General features: G+C 43.6%; 1 protein-coding gene across 8 annotated transcripts in view; it reads right to left on the bottom strand.

Annotated features, from left to right (window-relative positions):
- ARHGEF28 (Rho guanine nucleotide exchange factor 28) overlaps positions 1-17,366 on the bottom strand; it is a 136,835-nt gene that overhangs the window by 15,886 nt on the left and 103,583 nt on the right. For all 8 annotated transcript variants that reach the window (XM_079995277.1, XM_079995279.1, XM_079995280.1 and 5 more), the window contains 8 exons: positions 16,978-17,066; positions 16,154-16,336; positions 15,237-15,368; positions 14,046-14,131; positions 13,072-13,110; positions 12,926-12,973; positions 10,392-10,874; positions 8,472-8,751 (listed from right to left, as the gene is read on the bottom strand). In XM_079995277.1, the coding sequence (XP_079851403.1) occupies positions 8,472-8,751; positions 10,392-10,874; positions 12,926-12,973; positions 13,072-13,110; positions 14,046-14,131; positions 15,237-15,368; positions 16,154-16,336; positions 16,978-17,066 (1,340 nt within the window). The remainder of the gene's footprint in view (positions 1-8,471; positions 8,752-10,391; positions 10,875-12,925; positions 12,974-13,071; positions 13,111-14,045; positions 14,132-15,236; positions 15,369-16,153; positions 16,337-16,977; positions 17,067-17,366) is intronic.

Genomic DNA, 17,366 nt, shown 5'->3' with positions numbered 1-17,366 from the left:
TCTCCTTATGTGCATTCAACATACACACTTGTAACCTGTGTGCAATCCCAAGGTGACAGCCTCCCTGTGTCACATTCTACTCTCTTTACCTAACAAATGTGGCTTCGCTTACCCATCATGCTGTCAAGCCCTCTGGCAGCATCAGCAGCTAATGATGTTGTGCAGGGCCTGGGAAATGCACAGTGTGAAGATATCACATCACGGGCAAGAGCAGAGGGGTGGAGCAGGAGGGAAACCACACATTACAGGGGAGAGAGGAGAAAGCGCAAAACAGGTGTGCAATTTTCAAGTCATTCCATGTCTCCCGCAACGTGCAGTTTGGCCCTAAGGCTGTGTAGGGACCATTATTTCTGCGGAGAATTGGAAGCAACTTGCCTCTTGCCGTTACCATGACAACAGCCCCCATCCTGATTCAGTAACTTAACAATCATACAAAAGCAAGCAAGGCAGGTGGGAGCCTTGCTGCAGCTAGAACAAAATGCAGCTAAAAATGGGAATCCCAGGAAAGGGATTAGAAATACAAGCTAAAAGCTTTGGGGGCAAGGCCGTCCTAAGGTAGCATGAGAAAAGAAAAGGCAGTGCATCTAAATGTCAAATCTTTATTTCCTGAAATGTCCTGAAAAGGAGCCAGTAAGGTCCAAAGCATGTTGGAATGATAAATATGTTTTCACCTTTGCTTTTTTGCCACTACTTGCAGGACAGCTATGGCAGGCTAGTTGCAATGGGGGAGAGAGGAGAGGTGCGTCTGTGTGCTAGAAAAGGGGAGTGCATTAATCAAACAAAAATGAATGAAAATAAATTATATGTTCTTGGAATGGAAGGGCATTGCTGTGGACAGTCGTAGCACAGTGTGGAGTGACTTGATGATTAGGGAACATGGAATTTGGACAGCATTCCAGATGCAAATGTTGCATGTTTTCTATAGGATCTAGAGGAGATCCTTGAAAAGAAAGAAAAAAATCCATTGTGTATGTCTGTAATGTTTGAAGTTCACTGTTTCCCACACAATGCTTGCTGTGGATTTTGATGCCACTACCATTTGGAGGTGACCTGCAATTAAACCCCATAGCAATTGTTAAAGAGAAATTTACCAGAGCCTAGGCCCAAACCAATCTTTCCGCAATGCGCAGATTACAAACGGCTCTTTGGGGAATTTGGAAATAGGTTTTTAAAGAAAATGTGTGTTTCATCCGCACAATGAACACCAGCAAGAGCAATTTAAGTGTTCCTTGAAACCCTGCTCTGCTGTGACGTGACTCACCTTTGGCCTCACCTTCATATGGGACACTGCCCACCAGCTGGCTTTTTCCTACTTCCCAAAATTCATTAAGTAAGACCCCCTCCATTAAACTGCCTTTATATTAAGCTTTGAAGTTTTGGCTGTGCAATCACACGCATGCACATGGTCCAATTGCTATTCTTCTAACAATGAACACATGTTTTATTGGCTTGCTTCATTTCCAGCTCATTAAACACAGCTGGGCTTCAATAAGGGATAACAGTAATAATAAAGGAACTGCGGAATCTTTAAATGCATCTCTATACATTTATCACAGGGTGCGGGGATGGCTTTCCATGCCATGGGATGCCCTGCTGATCATAATACCCAGCACATAAGCTTTTCTGAGTCTGTGCATTAAGGCAGAAAAAATAAAGAAGAGAGAACTTGACCCCCTGATCTGAAATCACAACTGTTGACTAACTCTGCAGCCACAGACGTTGTTCACGCTGCCCTGTATCTCAACATACCAACTTATGGCAGAGCTGCCCATGCCTGGAATTGGGGCAGCTGAAAAGGATTGGGTTTTATTTCCCAGTAGTAGAACCTGATCGCCTGAAGGCTGGTCGCCGAAGAACTGATGCTTTTGAATTATGGTGCTAGAGGAGACTCTTGAGAGTCCCATGGACTGCAAGAAGATCAAACCTATCCATTCTGAAGGAAATCAGCCCTGAGTGCTCACTGGAAGGACAGATCCTGAAGCTGAGGCTCCAATACTTTGGCCACCTCATGAGAAGAGAAGACTCCCTGGAAAAGACCCTGATGTTGGGAAAGATGGAGGGCACAAGGAGAAGGGAACAACAGAGGACGAGATGGTTGGACAGTGTTCTCGAAGCTACCAACATGAGTTTGACCAAACTGCGGGAGGCAGTGGAAGACAGGAGTGCCTGGCGTGCTCTGGTCTATGGGGTCACGAAGAGTCGGACACGACTAAATGACTAAACAACAACAACAACAAGTAGAACCTAAATCACTGCCATGGTAACAAACAACCCTTACATCATAGTTTCTCCCAACAATATACATAAGCCCTCTAGCCTTCCATCATTATATTGAAGAGGAAATCCTAAAATAAGCAGGGGCCATGAGAAGACACACGCCATGACCCAACAACATCCCTGTCTACTCTACCACTACCTTCCTGGCACTGAGCTGGAACACCTGAAGGGGGCATTTGGCCAAGGCCATCTAGAAATCTCCCCACGATCAGAAACCCTGCATTCCCTATGGATTTGAGTCCAATAGTTACGTGTTTAAAAGAATTTAATCACACTGGGTTACCTCTAAGTTCTACTCAAAGTAGACCCACTAAAATTAATGAAGCAGATTTCAATACTCTTTGCAGAACTAATATTTGATAGAACCCAAAGTTTGTGCAAATGCAGAATTGCTGGCTTGCACCAAAATCCCATTATTCCAGTATCTCCATGAGTCTCCAATTACTCCAGCACAGTCAAAGGCCAGCAGGAGGTTCACAAGCAAGAGATCATCAGGTCAGGAGCTACCCAGGGAAGATTTCAGGTCAAGGTTGCGATATGGTTGCTGCTGATATTGGTCCAGGTTTTACGAATGCTAGTTTTTCACTACTGTTTTCACTACTTATTGAATGGCTGGCTGTTTAACACTGCGTCTTTTTGTAGCCAGCCATTTTTAGTGATGGTATTTTGTACCATTTTTCATGGCACGTTTGTTTGTGCTGCTCCTGTTTTTTATGTTTTTATATGGATTTTATTATTTTAGTGAAAAATTATGTTGGGTTTCTCCAAGTATGGAAGTAACTCATAAATGTTAAGACACACATACATACCCCAAATGTCAGTAATAGTACAACTTTCTCATAAGTGACAATAAAAAGTGTTCTAACTTTAATGACGGGAACCCTCAACCCTATGGTCCTCAAACCACTCCAGAGTGGGTTATTGAGGTCAGTGTGGCTGTCATAAAATAAGGTTGTTCAGGACTCCAGCCAAATAGTAAAATGCACTGAAGTCAACAGGATTGCACCCAAGTTCCTTATTGTATACTGAAAACAATAGGACATTTCCTGGAATATCCTAAAATACTAACATAAATAATTGAAACTGAACGGCATTTTTTAAAAAATGAGCTAAGTACATTTTGTGACTAAGTATCATGGTTTTATTATTATATTGTGCCTACTTGCTATTTTATAAAATTTCATAGTCCACAAAGGGTTTCCCCAGCCATTAGGATGAATTATTTATTCACCGTATATCTCTTCCAAGTTCTAAAGTGCATTATGAAGTGTGCATAAAACTTTGATAAACTATTAAAAGAAACCTATGGATACTACTCCCATTAAAAGGTGTAATATCTGAGAAACCAGTTTCCACCGTATCTTTCTATCCCAACAATTTGCATTTTTACAGCTTGCTTCCGGCATTCTCTCTAGCTTTCCCATAAGATGAGTCTTATTTTCACTGATCGTGAAGCTTTTTATGTTTAAAACAATTAACTAAAAGGCAAAATGGCAATCGGGTGGTTAAAGCAGATCCAGAAAGATCTAGAACAGGCCAACCGGCAAACTTTATTGAAGACATGGCCAAAAAAAATTGCTCAATATTCCCCTGTTGTTTTCAACAGTTACGTAATAGAGGTTCTCAGGCAATTGGTCATCTAGGGCCTAGAGCCAACCACCTACATACGAATACCACTCAATTTCTATTTTGAGTTTACACGCAATAAAAACAGCAATTGAAATCCCAGTGCTGGGAATATTCAGAGCCACTTTTGTAAGCTGCGATAACTTTCACTGGCATTATCAATGAAACCTAGCAGGCATATTCTGTAGGCTCAGAAGGTATTCATTATTTAGCATTGGACTAGAGACCTCAGTGCCAACCGACACTTCATAACATTTTGTATAAGGGACTCAGGAAAGATGAAATAAGTGGAGGAATTGCCCAGCAACACAGGACACTGTCTGTCCGTAATATAGCAAGTTTAACCTTAAAAATCAAAAAAATAATGGTAATCACACCCTTGAGTTATGTAACTTTCATATTACAAAAAAAGTACAGCTTTACCTATGGCACTGTCCAATAAGGGCTATTTTGCACATACGTGTTTGGAAATTTAAGTGATGGTCTACCACACAGATGCAATGCCAAAGAACTTTCATATCTACCCAAATGTATCTACAGTGGTACCTCGGTCTACAAACAACCTAGTTCACGAACTATTTGGAACATGAACACTTCAAAACTGGAAGAAGGTGTTCTGGTTAGCGAACGTTTTTTTTAATCCGAATGTACTCTGTTCGGGGGTGCACTTCTGTTTTGAGTGCCACACTTTCATTGTCCGGCAGCAGAGAAGGGGGTCATCACGGCGTTTCCCACAGCTGCTGCGGGAGGGAAGCTGCGTACCCACAAGCCAGCTGGTTTGCGGGTGCGCAACTCCTCCCCCCATGCTGCTGCGGGAGGCACATGCTCTAAGGAGCATTTTCCGCATTGGGGGAGGAATCTGTGTGGATCCCAATTCAGCTACTGATTGATTGATTGATTGATTGATTGATTGTGTGACTGCGGAAATGGATAAAAGCACCCCATCCAAACAATGACTATCATCAGTGCAGGTAAGAAAAAAAATTAATTTTCATTTTTATCATCTACAAGACTGTTTTATTTATTTTATAGTACAGTACATTGATTATTGCTTTCATATATCAAGCATATATCAAGCATATCAAGCATGCCAATCGATTCACCTGTAATTTAATAAAACCCAGAAGTGTGAAAGGAAGGGATAAGTTAAGTTCACATGATTCTTATTTTTCTGGGTGATTTTTAAAATATGTAGACTAAAATCTGCAATGTAAGAAAATCTGAGGGAAAATGAATAATTTCTATGCGCGCACATGGCTCTTCTATATGTGATCTTAACAAATGTACATGGTTGTAATACATTAAAATATAGGGTTACCTTTGTTTCTTCAGCCTAAAGGGCAATTAATGATTCCCTCTGAAATACTGACATCATTGAAACTGCTTTTGCAAATGCACTTGAGGCAGCTTTGTCTCATTGTGCTGTTTTTTTTAAAAAAGTTAATAGTTCATACCACATCAATAAGTCATACATTTTGCAAACACCTAATGGGCTGCTATGGTAAAGAGGCCAGAAAGCATTTCAAAAACCACAATATGATCATTCAGCCCCTTTCCCTCCAAGAGAAACAAGATACTAGTTTAACTTTCTTTCTTAGTTCTTTTTTTAAAAAAATTATGTTTTAAAAGTCTTTAGAAAATGGAAGGTTAAAATTGCACAGGAAATCCTCTATTTACATAAGCCAAGTCTATGCAACTAACATGTCGTTCAGTACCATAATGATAAAAGCTGCATAATATTGCTTCATCCACTGAGGCTAACCTGAATGACTAAAGGAAGGATTTTCAGTGAGGATTAGCATGAAAAGCAGGATCCACTACAAATTAACACCCTATAGAAATAGTTTTGCTGGTTGAAATATTCCCAGTGCATGTGACTATAATGTTTCTGCACATTGGGACTGAAATGACATATGACTTAATTCAATTTGCCATCTGTCTTAAACAAACAGGGATGTTATTCCCCAAGAGATGTTTTCCCCAATTCGTTTCCACTAAAAATCCTGCGACTGATGCTTTATTACAGCTGAACATGAAACATTGTATTCTGAGGTCTGAGACGTATCTCAGATTTACCATTACCAATAAATAATACAGAGATACTTCCAGAGTGCTCTATCTGTATATGGGCAGCATGAACACCTGCTCCTTAGACAGCACGTTTACCTGCAAATTTTTGTACTGTTCAATTAAATGCATAGACAGAAAGACATACCGCCAGGGGCTGCATAAAACAATGTTGTCCTGTCAGTGCAAGGAATTCTGCCTGTGCAATGGGACCTTCTGCCTGCTGTCTTCATATATTCCCCAATCGGCTCTGGGTACCCCCCAGAACAGATTACGGGGTGCAAGGAGACGAGAGGATGCTCCATTGTGTAGGCAGATATCCTGGTGCTAATGGGGACAACTTTGTTGGGTACAATTCTAGATGTTTTGGACTAAAATATGCATAAGCCCCAGAAAGCATGGCAAATGGTCTGGGTTAATGTAGTCCAAAATATCTGGAGAGTACGTGGGTTGAGGAAAGCTACTTTAAGCTGCACCACATTGGCTAGAAAAGGTGGGATCATGTTAACATTAGCTGTGCAGCAATACACAACTGACTTGTACAGTTTTGCTTTGCCACAGCAGCTACATGCCACCCCAACCACAGAACTGCTGGCATAACCACCATCCTATGGCTTGCAAAGTTTCTGGGCTGGGACTGGCACAACCTTGTCTTGCAAGTCCATTTCCCTGGTTTGAAAGTGCATCCCAGAATCCTTTCCCCCATTTCTTGTTGTTCTAGGGCAACAGCACTGGAAGAAACAGGAAAAATGCAGCAGAGGACACATTGCACAATCCCAGAAATGAAAGAGCATGTCATGGGATACTGGGATACACGGGATACGCTGCTATACATGGATTTAGTAGCATACATTTTTTAAAGAAAGTCTACAAGGAATTAGATGCCCTCTTTGAAAAGATGCCTACATGGGGGGAGAGCTCTCTTTCAGCCTAAATTGCCTTATTCAGTTTTACGAAACAAAATGTATGAATTCTGCCTGAATTATTCTGTTAAGGGTAAAGGTAAAGTAAAGGGAACCCTGACCATTAGGTCCAGTCGTGGCCGACTCTGGGGTTGCAGTGCTCATCTCACTTTATTGGCCGAGGGAGCCGGCATATAGCTTCTGAGTCATGTGGCGAGCATGACTAAGCCGCTTCTGGTGAACCAGAGCAGCGCATGGAAACGCCGTTTACCTTCCCGCAGTACCTATTTATCTACTTGCACTTTGACGTGCTTTCAAACTGCTAGGTTGGCAGGAGCAGGGACCAAGCAACGGGAACTCATCCCGTCACGGGGATTCCAACCACCAACCTTCTGATCAGCAAGTCCTAGGCTCTGTGGTTTAACCCACAGCGCCACCCGCATCCCTCTGTTAAGGGTAGCCCTATTTAAATAGCTTCCATCCCCTTTCAGCACTGCAGACCTCAACTCAGCTTCAGAAAGCTGCACGACCAACACATGGAGAACTCCTTAGGCATTGCAACACTGTGTTTATGTAATTCTGAAAATCTAATTTATACTACTTAAATATTTCCATAAAGCATTTCTAAAACCCATACTTCACAATAAACTCTCTCTCTTAAGCTTTCAGTTCAAACACCATAGCAAGATGCTGAATACCGATAAATGTTAAAGTTGTTCATTTGGCAATCTGAAAGTACCAATTTCCATTATGTTTTTAACTATGCATGTGATTCATTTTCTGCCCATGTCTTGGCTAAATATCTGGTTACTGCACTGAGCATCCAGCCAGACATGTCAATTGAATAGAACTTATTCTGTTTTCAAGGCACATTGATATAAGCTTTCGTTTCCTTCCTTCTTCTAATTATCCAAATTGGTTGTTAATTTATCTGCACAAGAGAAGACAATGATTAGCCTAGCATGAATGTAATCTTCTTTCACTCATTTTCTGTCCTGCTCTTAAGTTGACTGACATGCCTTTTCAGCAAAGCGTGTAATATCTAGTATTCCACTTTGCAGTTGTAGAAACTTGCCCCAAGGCCCTTCGTAAAGTTTCTGTACCAAAAACAACAATTTGCCATGAAGTCAACAACTAATTTACTTTTCTTTAAGCACTCCACAGTCACAATCCGAATTCTTCTTATGCATATCAAACAGTTTTCTCTCTTTTAACAGCAACCAGATACTTCTTAAATTTGATGGGAGTTTGAAGTTCATATGAAACACTGCCCTACACACAGCTACAACCTCACACCTCAAAGCAGCCTGCTATTAAATTACATTGCTACACCCACCCCACCCACCCTCTGAATCGAGGGGCCAAGCATTGCCCTACAAGGACCTTCAAGTGCTGGTCCTTAGTATATCTCTCACTTTGGGTGAAAGGAGTCCTGAGTTCATGCTTCTCTCAGCAGCCATAATAGGCAGAAGCCTGATGTAAGTAGGTTAAGTAGGGAGTCTCAGGATTTTCCAGTCTGCGCAAGACCACAGAATATTTGGAATACGGCTTTTTGTCTAATGTCACTCACCAGATATAGCAAATTAAATGATCACTTACAATTGTTACAAGCATCTGTGTGACCTGCGCTGAAGGAGAGAGTATGATGGCAGAGTCTACTGGATGCTTGCTGGGAAGAAATGTCCATGTTGAGCTTGACCTGGTTTTCAGGAGTCCTTGTTAAATCTGAATTTGGCAGGTTCACGCTGCGCATACTGTCCTGATAAACTAGAGATGAGTTCGATCTGTTGAGGCGGTTTAATGACATCTGCACTATGGCTTCATTTAGGAAGACTGAATTCTCACCACAAAAACAGTCCGACTGGTTGTGCCCCATGATCTGTGCAAAGAAAATAAAAAGGGAAATCTAAGCAACTCAAAGCTCTATCCTATCCTCTGACAATATATCCCTTTTTCACACCTTGGTATCATCAACTGGCTTCCCCCAAGGGCAAAGGTTTGGAAGAAAAACCAGTCATCCATCTGCTTCCAAGAAGAGAATAAAGAGAAGCAAAATTTACATGATGCAAGAGAAAATATAACATATGTCCATGGGAAGCCTCCTTCTGCATTGACGTGTTTCGGATTGTTCTCTGGCTGCTCCCTGTGACGTTAACATATGAGAGTGCTGGAGGTGAAATAGTTAAACAGGTTACCCAATCAGAACCCAGGGGGGTGGAGTCAGAGGGACTATAAAACCAGCTCTGGGAGAGGCGAAGGGGGGAATTCGTTGGGAGTTGGGTGGTTGGTTGGTTGGAGTGGAAGTGAATTGGGATAGAGTCTGTGGGTAGGTTGAGTTAGTGTAGCGAAATAAGCTGAGTCAGGAACAGTTAGGGGCTAGGAAGACAAGTAAATATCTGAGAGGTGGTTTAGTGAGTGAGAGCAGGTAGTGGACGTTATAGGTCTGGATAGGCACCCCATGATTGTAATTGACCGATACAGTTTATGAAACCACACGCTTGTTGAACTGCAATAAATTAACAGAAGTTTATGTTCCAATTTAACCCTGACTGGACTCAGTATGGTACCAGTTAGGGCCTGGGTGGTGGCAGCGAGAAATAAAGTGGTGGCATAGGGATCAATAGACGGTGAAACGTCCGGGGACCCTGTGTGATCACCACACTCCCCATCACCCTCTCTTCTCTAAACAGTGAGGCCTATCAGAATGGTACTACTCATACTTGCATAGATGTAGGGATACTGCAAAAACAGCCTTGGCCTCGAATCAGTCATCTCAACCATTAGTACTTCCCCAATATCCTTTTGTGATTTCCTGTTTCACTATTTTATTTATTTACTAAATTTCACAGGGTGGTTCACAACATAAACTAGCCTTCACCATCCTGGTGCCCCCCAGATGTTTTGGACAACAATATCCATCAGCCTCAGCCTGCATTTGGGTCCAAAAATACAGTGGTGCCTCGCAAGACGAAATTAATTCGTTCCGTGAGTTGCTTCGTTTTGCGTTTTTTTCGTCTTGCGAAGCACGGCTATTAGCAGCTTAGCGGCTATTAGCGGCTTAGTGGCTTAGCGGCTATTAGCGGTTTCGTCTTGCAAAGCAAGCCCATAGGGAAATTCGTCTTGCGAAGCACCTCGAAAAACGGAAAACCCTTTCGTCTAGCGAGTTTTTCGTCTTGCGAGGCATTCGTCTTGCGGGGCACCACTGTATCAGGAGGACACCGGGTTGGCCAAGGCTGCCCTAAACAAGATACAGTAAGTGGGGCAAATGCAGTAGTGGAGAGAATGAGCTGAGAGAGGAGAAGTCCCTGTTTGCACCTCACCTCAGCCATGAACTCGCTAGGTTGGTTCAGAGGCACATGGCTCTCTCTCAGCCTCAGCGTCCCCTCTGCAACGCAGGGGCAATGAAACTGTCCTCCCTCAAAGGGCTTTGGTGATGATCCCTAAGCTAATGTGCACCAGGCAAGTAGAAAAAGTGCTAGATAGCCCAAGTAATGTTCTTCTGGAGAAGATGCTGCATACCTCATTGTTCCCCGGGGAGATCACTGCAGGCAGGCTGCTCTGGCGGCTGTGCTTCCAGTGGCGCAAGATCTTCTGCTGCAGCCTGACTGTGTCCCTCTCCTTCCCCACCATCCTCTGGCTCTCCCTGAGCCTCTCCAGGTTCTGCTGGTAATCCTGCAGCTGGACGTCCAGCTCTCCCTGGTTTTTGCAAAGCAGCTCCTCTCGGTTCAGGCACTCTTTCTCCTTCTCCAGCAAGCAGGTCTCTCTCGCCTCGTGTTCTTGCTGCCGCTGCTCACACTCGCGGTGCCAGCGCTGCTGCTCTTGCTGGAACTGGTGGTGCAGCTTCTGGATATTTGCGAGTTCCTCTTTGGGTTTGAAGTTCCGGTGCTTTTCTTGCTCCGGGAGGGAGGTGCTACGGAAGCTGGGACTCCAGCTGGACCTTTCGTGTTCCTGCTGGAGCAGCTTATGGAGCTCAATGTGGCTGTCCTGGATGGTTACGGCTGCCTTTTCCCCCAAAAGACAAACATAGCATCAGTTTCCATTAGATTTTGAGGTGCAAATGGAAGGGACATCATTTAAAACCTTACTCCCAATGGACAGGTGCAATTAACATCATGAGTTGACCACAGCTGGGGGGGGGAGACCCTAGCAAAGGCTCCAGAGGGCTTGGGAGGTCACTGCCTGATCTAGGGGCACTTGATACTGTCAATTCTGGGGAGGATCCAAATGGGGGTGAATTTCCCTCAACCTGTTCTTACACTCCATCAGTCACCGAGGCCCTACATCCCTCTGCGCAGCTGTTAGGGTCTGGCTCTGAAGCTCCCACTGTGCCTCCTGCTCCACCTTCCCCACCTTTGGAGTCAGACGCAGAGTCTATCCCCGTCTGTCCAAAGAAGGATGTTGTGCTCGACCCCTCCACCTCTCAGGAGGCAGGGACACCTCTCCCATCACCTGCATCCCCCAGACATCAAGAGGTGTGAACAGATGGTCCAGATTTCAAGCGAGGCGGGTTGCTTGCTAAGAAACAGAACCGCTTTCTGGCTAAATTGTGCCCGCCTCGTTCCTTTACAACAGGGCTACACCGGGCATATCGTTGTTGGATCAGCGTCTTCACCTGAGAAGCCATCTCACCTGCTATGTTGTTGTGTATAGAGATGTTTATTGCCTGCTATGCCTTTGATTTGCAAATGTATTGTACTAATCTGAACATTAAAGCTTGGAGAAAGAATCAGCCTCTGAGTATGTGTGCCTCTTCCAAGGGGAGCCGGGACAATGATATAACTATCAAATGGATACATGCCCTGCTAGCTCAGGTGTGGGAGGAAGACAGGGGAACTTCCATGTGCCTGGCCTCCCAGCTGTGGTGTCACGGCTGCTTAACTGGAGAGGAGAGGGAAGGTGAAGTGAGGTGGCAGGGAGGTCAGCACTGTGCAGGCACATCCACAGGGCCAAACTAGGCTTCTGCCAGTGCGCACACATAGCACCAACCTCCCCATCACCTTGCACACACACCCCATACATGGCAGCGATGCTGCTTCTGGTAGTGCACAGGTGTGCTGTAGTTCCCCCTGTTCACCAGCCACTCCTGTGTTAGACTCGGATTTATGTAAGAGTAAAGACAGACACTGAGAAGTGTGGTGGAAGTGGTGACTTCAATTGGCTGGCATCTGTCTGTCTTGAGGGACAATGGAGTGCGCCTCCAGGGGCTGAAGTCAAACTGCTGCATTGACAGCACCAACGTGAGCTCCCTGGGGTGCAAGCTTGTATAGTGTGTATGGAAGCCCTGGACTGCCCAGATGACAAGACTCCCCTCTCAGTGGCCCACAAGAAAGCAGAACAATATGTTTGGCTCTAGCTCAGCTGCAGGAGTTGCTGGAAGGAGGCATACAAGTAACTTTAAATTAGTACCCAAGTTGAAATGAAATGAAAATAACTTGACATTTTTTTTTCTAGAAGGGTGGAGGCAAAGTGGAGGATAGCCCAGTAGAAACCTTGCGTGGGTGGCAGAGAAGGCTGTTGCCGACGTGAAACATCTCTGGGTCCGGAAAATCATCCCAATTTGCCTCACAGTTGGGCCAGCCCTGAGGCCTCTTGCACCTTTAATAGCTGTGTGGAAGAGGGGATTTCAGCAAGTGCAGCTCACTTTGCAAACTGCTCCTGCTGCAATTCTCTTTTCCGCACAACTCTTAAAAGATACAGGTGTCCTCTTGCATCTGGTCACACTACTTCCAACAGCAACATCAAAGCAGAAGCAAGGGGAGAAACGGAATGGCAATGGGATGCCCTCTGCTCCAGCCAGCAGGACATCCGGCAGTAGCCCATGCATGAGCTACTCTTTCCCCCTGCCTGCTGCAACTAGCAAGGGGCCATTGTACAGCTCTGTACCTCCATTTGCTGGGCCCTGCACAGCGAGGATGGGATCAGGCCCATACTTTCCAGGACCAGTGAAGGTGGTGTTATAAACAGACAGATTTCTGCCAAAATATTTGTTTCATTCTAATTCTCAAAAAAAAAGATAGCAGTTGTGGGCAACAAACACACAATTTCGTCAATACCTGGATGCTGTACAAGAGGCGGGTTAAATTCTGGATAGTCTGTACAATCTAAAGAAAGAAAAGAAATGTTTGTCGTTGTTGTTTACAAAATACAGTAAGTTCCAAGGCAAACAATACTAGTAGATTTTGTAATGGAAGCAACTCACCTCAGTTTGCGCAGAAGCAGCAAAATGCTTGCCTCCTTCCTACAAACATACAATGAGGTTAGCTTTTTTGTAGTAGACCTAGACTGCCACCTTCTGGTAAGTCTCTTACAATGTCTAAATACTTGCATTTTGCAAATGTCAGGGGGTTGTGGGGTGTTTTTTTAAGCAATGGAGTGTGCTAGAAATGGTGTGCTACAAAATTAATCATGCATTCTTGGTAAGTGGATTTAAGGATTGTTTAAGGTGGTTGCTTATTTAAATTGCTCAGGTGATGAAAGTGCTGTGGCCAGGTGAAGTAGGGGGTCTTGAGAAGGCATAGCTGTCAACCTTCCCTTTTTTGCGAGAAATTCCCTTATTCCAGTGCCGTTTCCTGCTGCTTCCTGCTGCTATCCCGGATTGTTAGATATCCCGTAGACTGTCCCCAGGACAGGTGAGGCTGCTGATCCCTTATTTTCAAATCGAAAGTTGACAGGAGAAGGTGGTAATAGGGGCATAGTATGGGGGGGGGACTCAGGCCCTCCAGGCTGCTCTATCTGGCCCTCAGGATTCCCCCAGGTCACAAGCTTCCCAAGCTGCCCCCTGCTGCCGCCCCCATCAGCCCTGTTTCACACCCTCCGTGCATATATTTGCCTGGCTGAACTAACCTGGAACTGTGACAAGGCTTCTTGGCTGCCTTGACAGAGCATGGAAAGGAATGGGCGAATATGGAAAAGAATAGCCTCATGTGCAAACACGTATTGCTCTTCCCACTTTTGCCCCTGGCTCCGCACGCCGCTAGCATGTGACCCCTGGAATTTGCCTGGAGGGGAGGGAGTGTGGCCATTGGGCTAGAAATGCTTTGCCACCTCTAGGGTAGAAGGTGATAACCAGACGGAAAGGACTGGGCACTGCGTGTATCAGATTTGGCACCTTGATATTCCTGAACAGAAACACCGTGTGCATGGCTCTGACAGAATGTTCACCAAGTAGCCTACCTGATCCAGCATGTGAGCTTCTGTGAAGCTGTTTGCATCATTGATATCTGAATCACAAGGCTCTCTATCCCCCTTCAATTCTGTATCTAACAATTAAACCATCAGGAAAAGACAGGAGTCAGATGTACAACATTAAGTGTATAACACATGTAACCATTCAGCATAAATTATTCCTAGTTCTTCCCCTGCACTGTTCTATCTTCCTCCTTTTTCCCTTTTTCGTTCCACTTCTCCAATTCATTTCCTTAAGTTCTAATATCCCAGTTGTGATACCTGCATCTTTATGTTTGTTTTTGCATAATTTTACTTTTGTTTTTCAAGGGTGGAGGACAGGGCAAAGAACTATGCAGACTACTGAGGCATCCGTACCTAATATTGGTTGTCCACATGATTTATCAAAGTGTGCTTGTAGTTTGTATGTAGGATTGTAAACACATTCATGACTCCTACAGCACCATTCTCTATAAATCATGGGAGCTTGTGCTTGAACTGGAGACTCCCACATCAAGTGTTTAGAGGCCTAGCAGACATTACTAGGACAGCTGCAGCCCACAATATAGAACTGGCGGAACTGGCCCCATCCTGTAAACTGTAACATTCATCAGAATATCTGTCCTTTAAAAAATAAATGTTAATAGAAGGTATTAAAATAAAATGCCATTCACATTTTAAAGGGATGGTTTTAAATATCTAATATGAGTAATGTCTCTCAAACAAAACAGAAAGTCGCACACAACACATTAGATTATTTAGTGAAGTTGCAACACAGAACAAGAGAAAATACTTTAAAAGCAATATAAATTTGCCAGTGATTTACAGGACAGTCCTGAAAATGTATTTCCACAAATGACTCCTATGTGGAGATTCCTCTTATTGGATGAACTGGCCCCAAGTAAGTATACAGAATATGAAGCACTTTTCTTTGCTGATCCTGTTTTGCATTACATTTTGAAAAGGATTAAATAAATAAGCATGGTAAATTTAGCACTGGGACAATTAAATAACTACCTGACATTCAGAAGACATCTTAAGGCAGCCCTGTTCAGGGAAGTTTTTAATCTGTGATATTTAGTGTATTTTTGGTTTTTATGGAAGCCGCCCAGAGTGGCTGGGGAGACCCAGCCAGATGGGCGGGGTACAAATAATAAATTATTATATTATTATTATTAAAAGGTATTAGTGCTTACTAACAATCAGTGAAAGATTCACAGTCTTCAGCTTCACCAAGACGTTCTGTCATGCTTGATTCTTCAGTACTCTCTTCTGTTGAGAGGTCTGTTTCATTCATCTGTGATAATCTTACAGCCGCATGGAGGTTTTCCGCTGTAGAAAGAAAGTAAGTTTAGGCTTTCAGTCAATAATTTAGGGTATCCCCCCTAATTAATGCTGGTGAATGCATGTTTCCCTTATATCAATTATGAACTATTTCTTCTTCTCCATGTGAAACAACTATGAGTGACTATTGGAATCATTTAAAGTTATTTTTACATTGCATTCCTTAACCTTTATTGGTGTATCGACTTTCTAATGAGCAGCTTATAAGCATGATGTTTTTTTAAAATCTGAACAAACTTAGTAATGAATCAGAAAACTCACTGTAGAAATTTGATGATGTGACAGATTTAGCAAGAAGGCTGTTCTCCTGAACCTTTTACCTAAAACAGCTGTTGCTCTCCAGATGTTGTTGGACTACAACTCCCATCAGTCGAAGCCAACATGGTGAATGGTTACGGATGTCAGGAACTGTAGTTTGATAACATCTGGATGGCCACAGTTTAGCCAACCGTCTTTTAAAGCCTGGGTCTAGAACACCAGAGGTGTATCAGGTCTTTCTCTCATACTTTCAAGAGGTGCATATTAAGAAAGGGTCATGAAGAGAGAGAGAGAGAGATCTTTTTTGCACTTTGATGCTGGCTCCCCAGGTTTGGATTCACATAACTGGTACTTTGAGCCACAGCTTAATAGGAGCTGTTGTACAATAGTGACCAACCGCACAGTAGTCACTGAATGTGGTGATTTTACAAGAGACATGTGGAAAAGTGTGAAAAGCGACAAAGGAGAGGACATGCCCATAGGGAAGAGTGGGATGCCCATGGATGAAGCCTTACCTTCCTTGAGAGCAGCTGCCAGGAGTGAGGCCACTTGAGGTGTTTCTCCGGAGTCAGGTTTTATCAGCAGGTGTGGTTCTACATGGACATCTTCAAAGCCACTCATGTCTCCAAGCTTTGCATAGATATTAAGCTTATCTTCTAAGAAGCTACAGATCTGTTGGTCCTGGTTACTCAAAATTACTGCCAAGATACAAATCCATGCATTAGGCCAACAACCACCATCGTTATTGCTTACTACTCTGTATGCTGAATCACTATTGGGAGAGGGGACCCCACCTGGCTTCTGTAACATGAAACTGATTTCTGACTGTTCCAATTTTTTGTCTACTTCAGCAAATTATCATTATAACGTTGCTTTTCAACAGCTGCATCACGCTAGTATGCTAAGCCCAGAACACTAAAGAGTCATGGTTGTTGCCAGAGTGACTGTACATCTACGTCAGAATACCTTCCCACAGAGCCACAGCCATTTCTCAGTGGTGCAACCTCACCTAGTTGTCATGTGGTACCTTACCATGAAGAAATGGCTCCCATGTGGCGATAGGGGCTTGTGAAAGAGTCCTGTGAAGGTAGACTAAAGGGTCTAGGTTGTCAATTGCCCGCAAGCCAGAGGTTCCCCACTGCTGGAATGCTGAAAGTTGCCCCACAACCATTGGCAGCTCCTATTACTCAGAAGTCAGGGTGAACTGAGGGGTGGCAGCAGACACAGGTATGAATGTCGGAGGCACGCCTTGTGCTCAAGGTAGATGGGCGTACTTTACACCAAGTATTTTTTTAAAAATAGCCATTTTATTTCAAGAGAACTAGGGCAAATACCATACCTTGACATTTTTGAATTTTGGCTGCTCTGGCTTCAGCTATTCTTCGGTCCTCATCAGATTCGCTCATTTTTCCTTCTTCCTCTGGACAACTGGATGAAATGTAAACAAAGAGAATACAGCCAACTCTCTCTCTCTCTCTTTTCCTCTCAAGCAATTAATGTATAAAATAGAGGTGTGTATGTGCAGACACACATGCAGCACAAGAAGCAAAACATATGCAGACAAGCTCCCATTTTGCACTTAAGAGTATATGCAAAATCTCAATTTGTGTCATTCCACAATGGCTATTCCTGGTCTTGACATGTTTAGAAGAAAATGTATTTGATCAGATTATTTTGTTGCTGTGAACCACCTTGTGTATAGTAATATAGAAAGGCAGTACAGTGGTA

The sequence above is a fragment of the Podarcis cretensis genome (genome assembly GCF_951804945.1).
Source record: "Podarcis cretensis genome assembly, chromosome: 11".
Classification (NCBI taxonomy): Eukaryota; Metazoa; Chordata; class Lepidosauria; order Squamata; family Lacertidae; genus Podarcis; species Podarcis cretensis.
The sequence above is the reverse complement of the archived record's forward strand: the minus strand, read 5'-3'. Positions and strand labels throughout refer to the sequence as shown.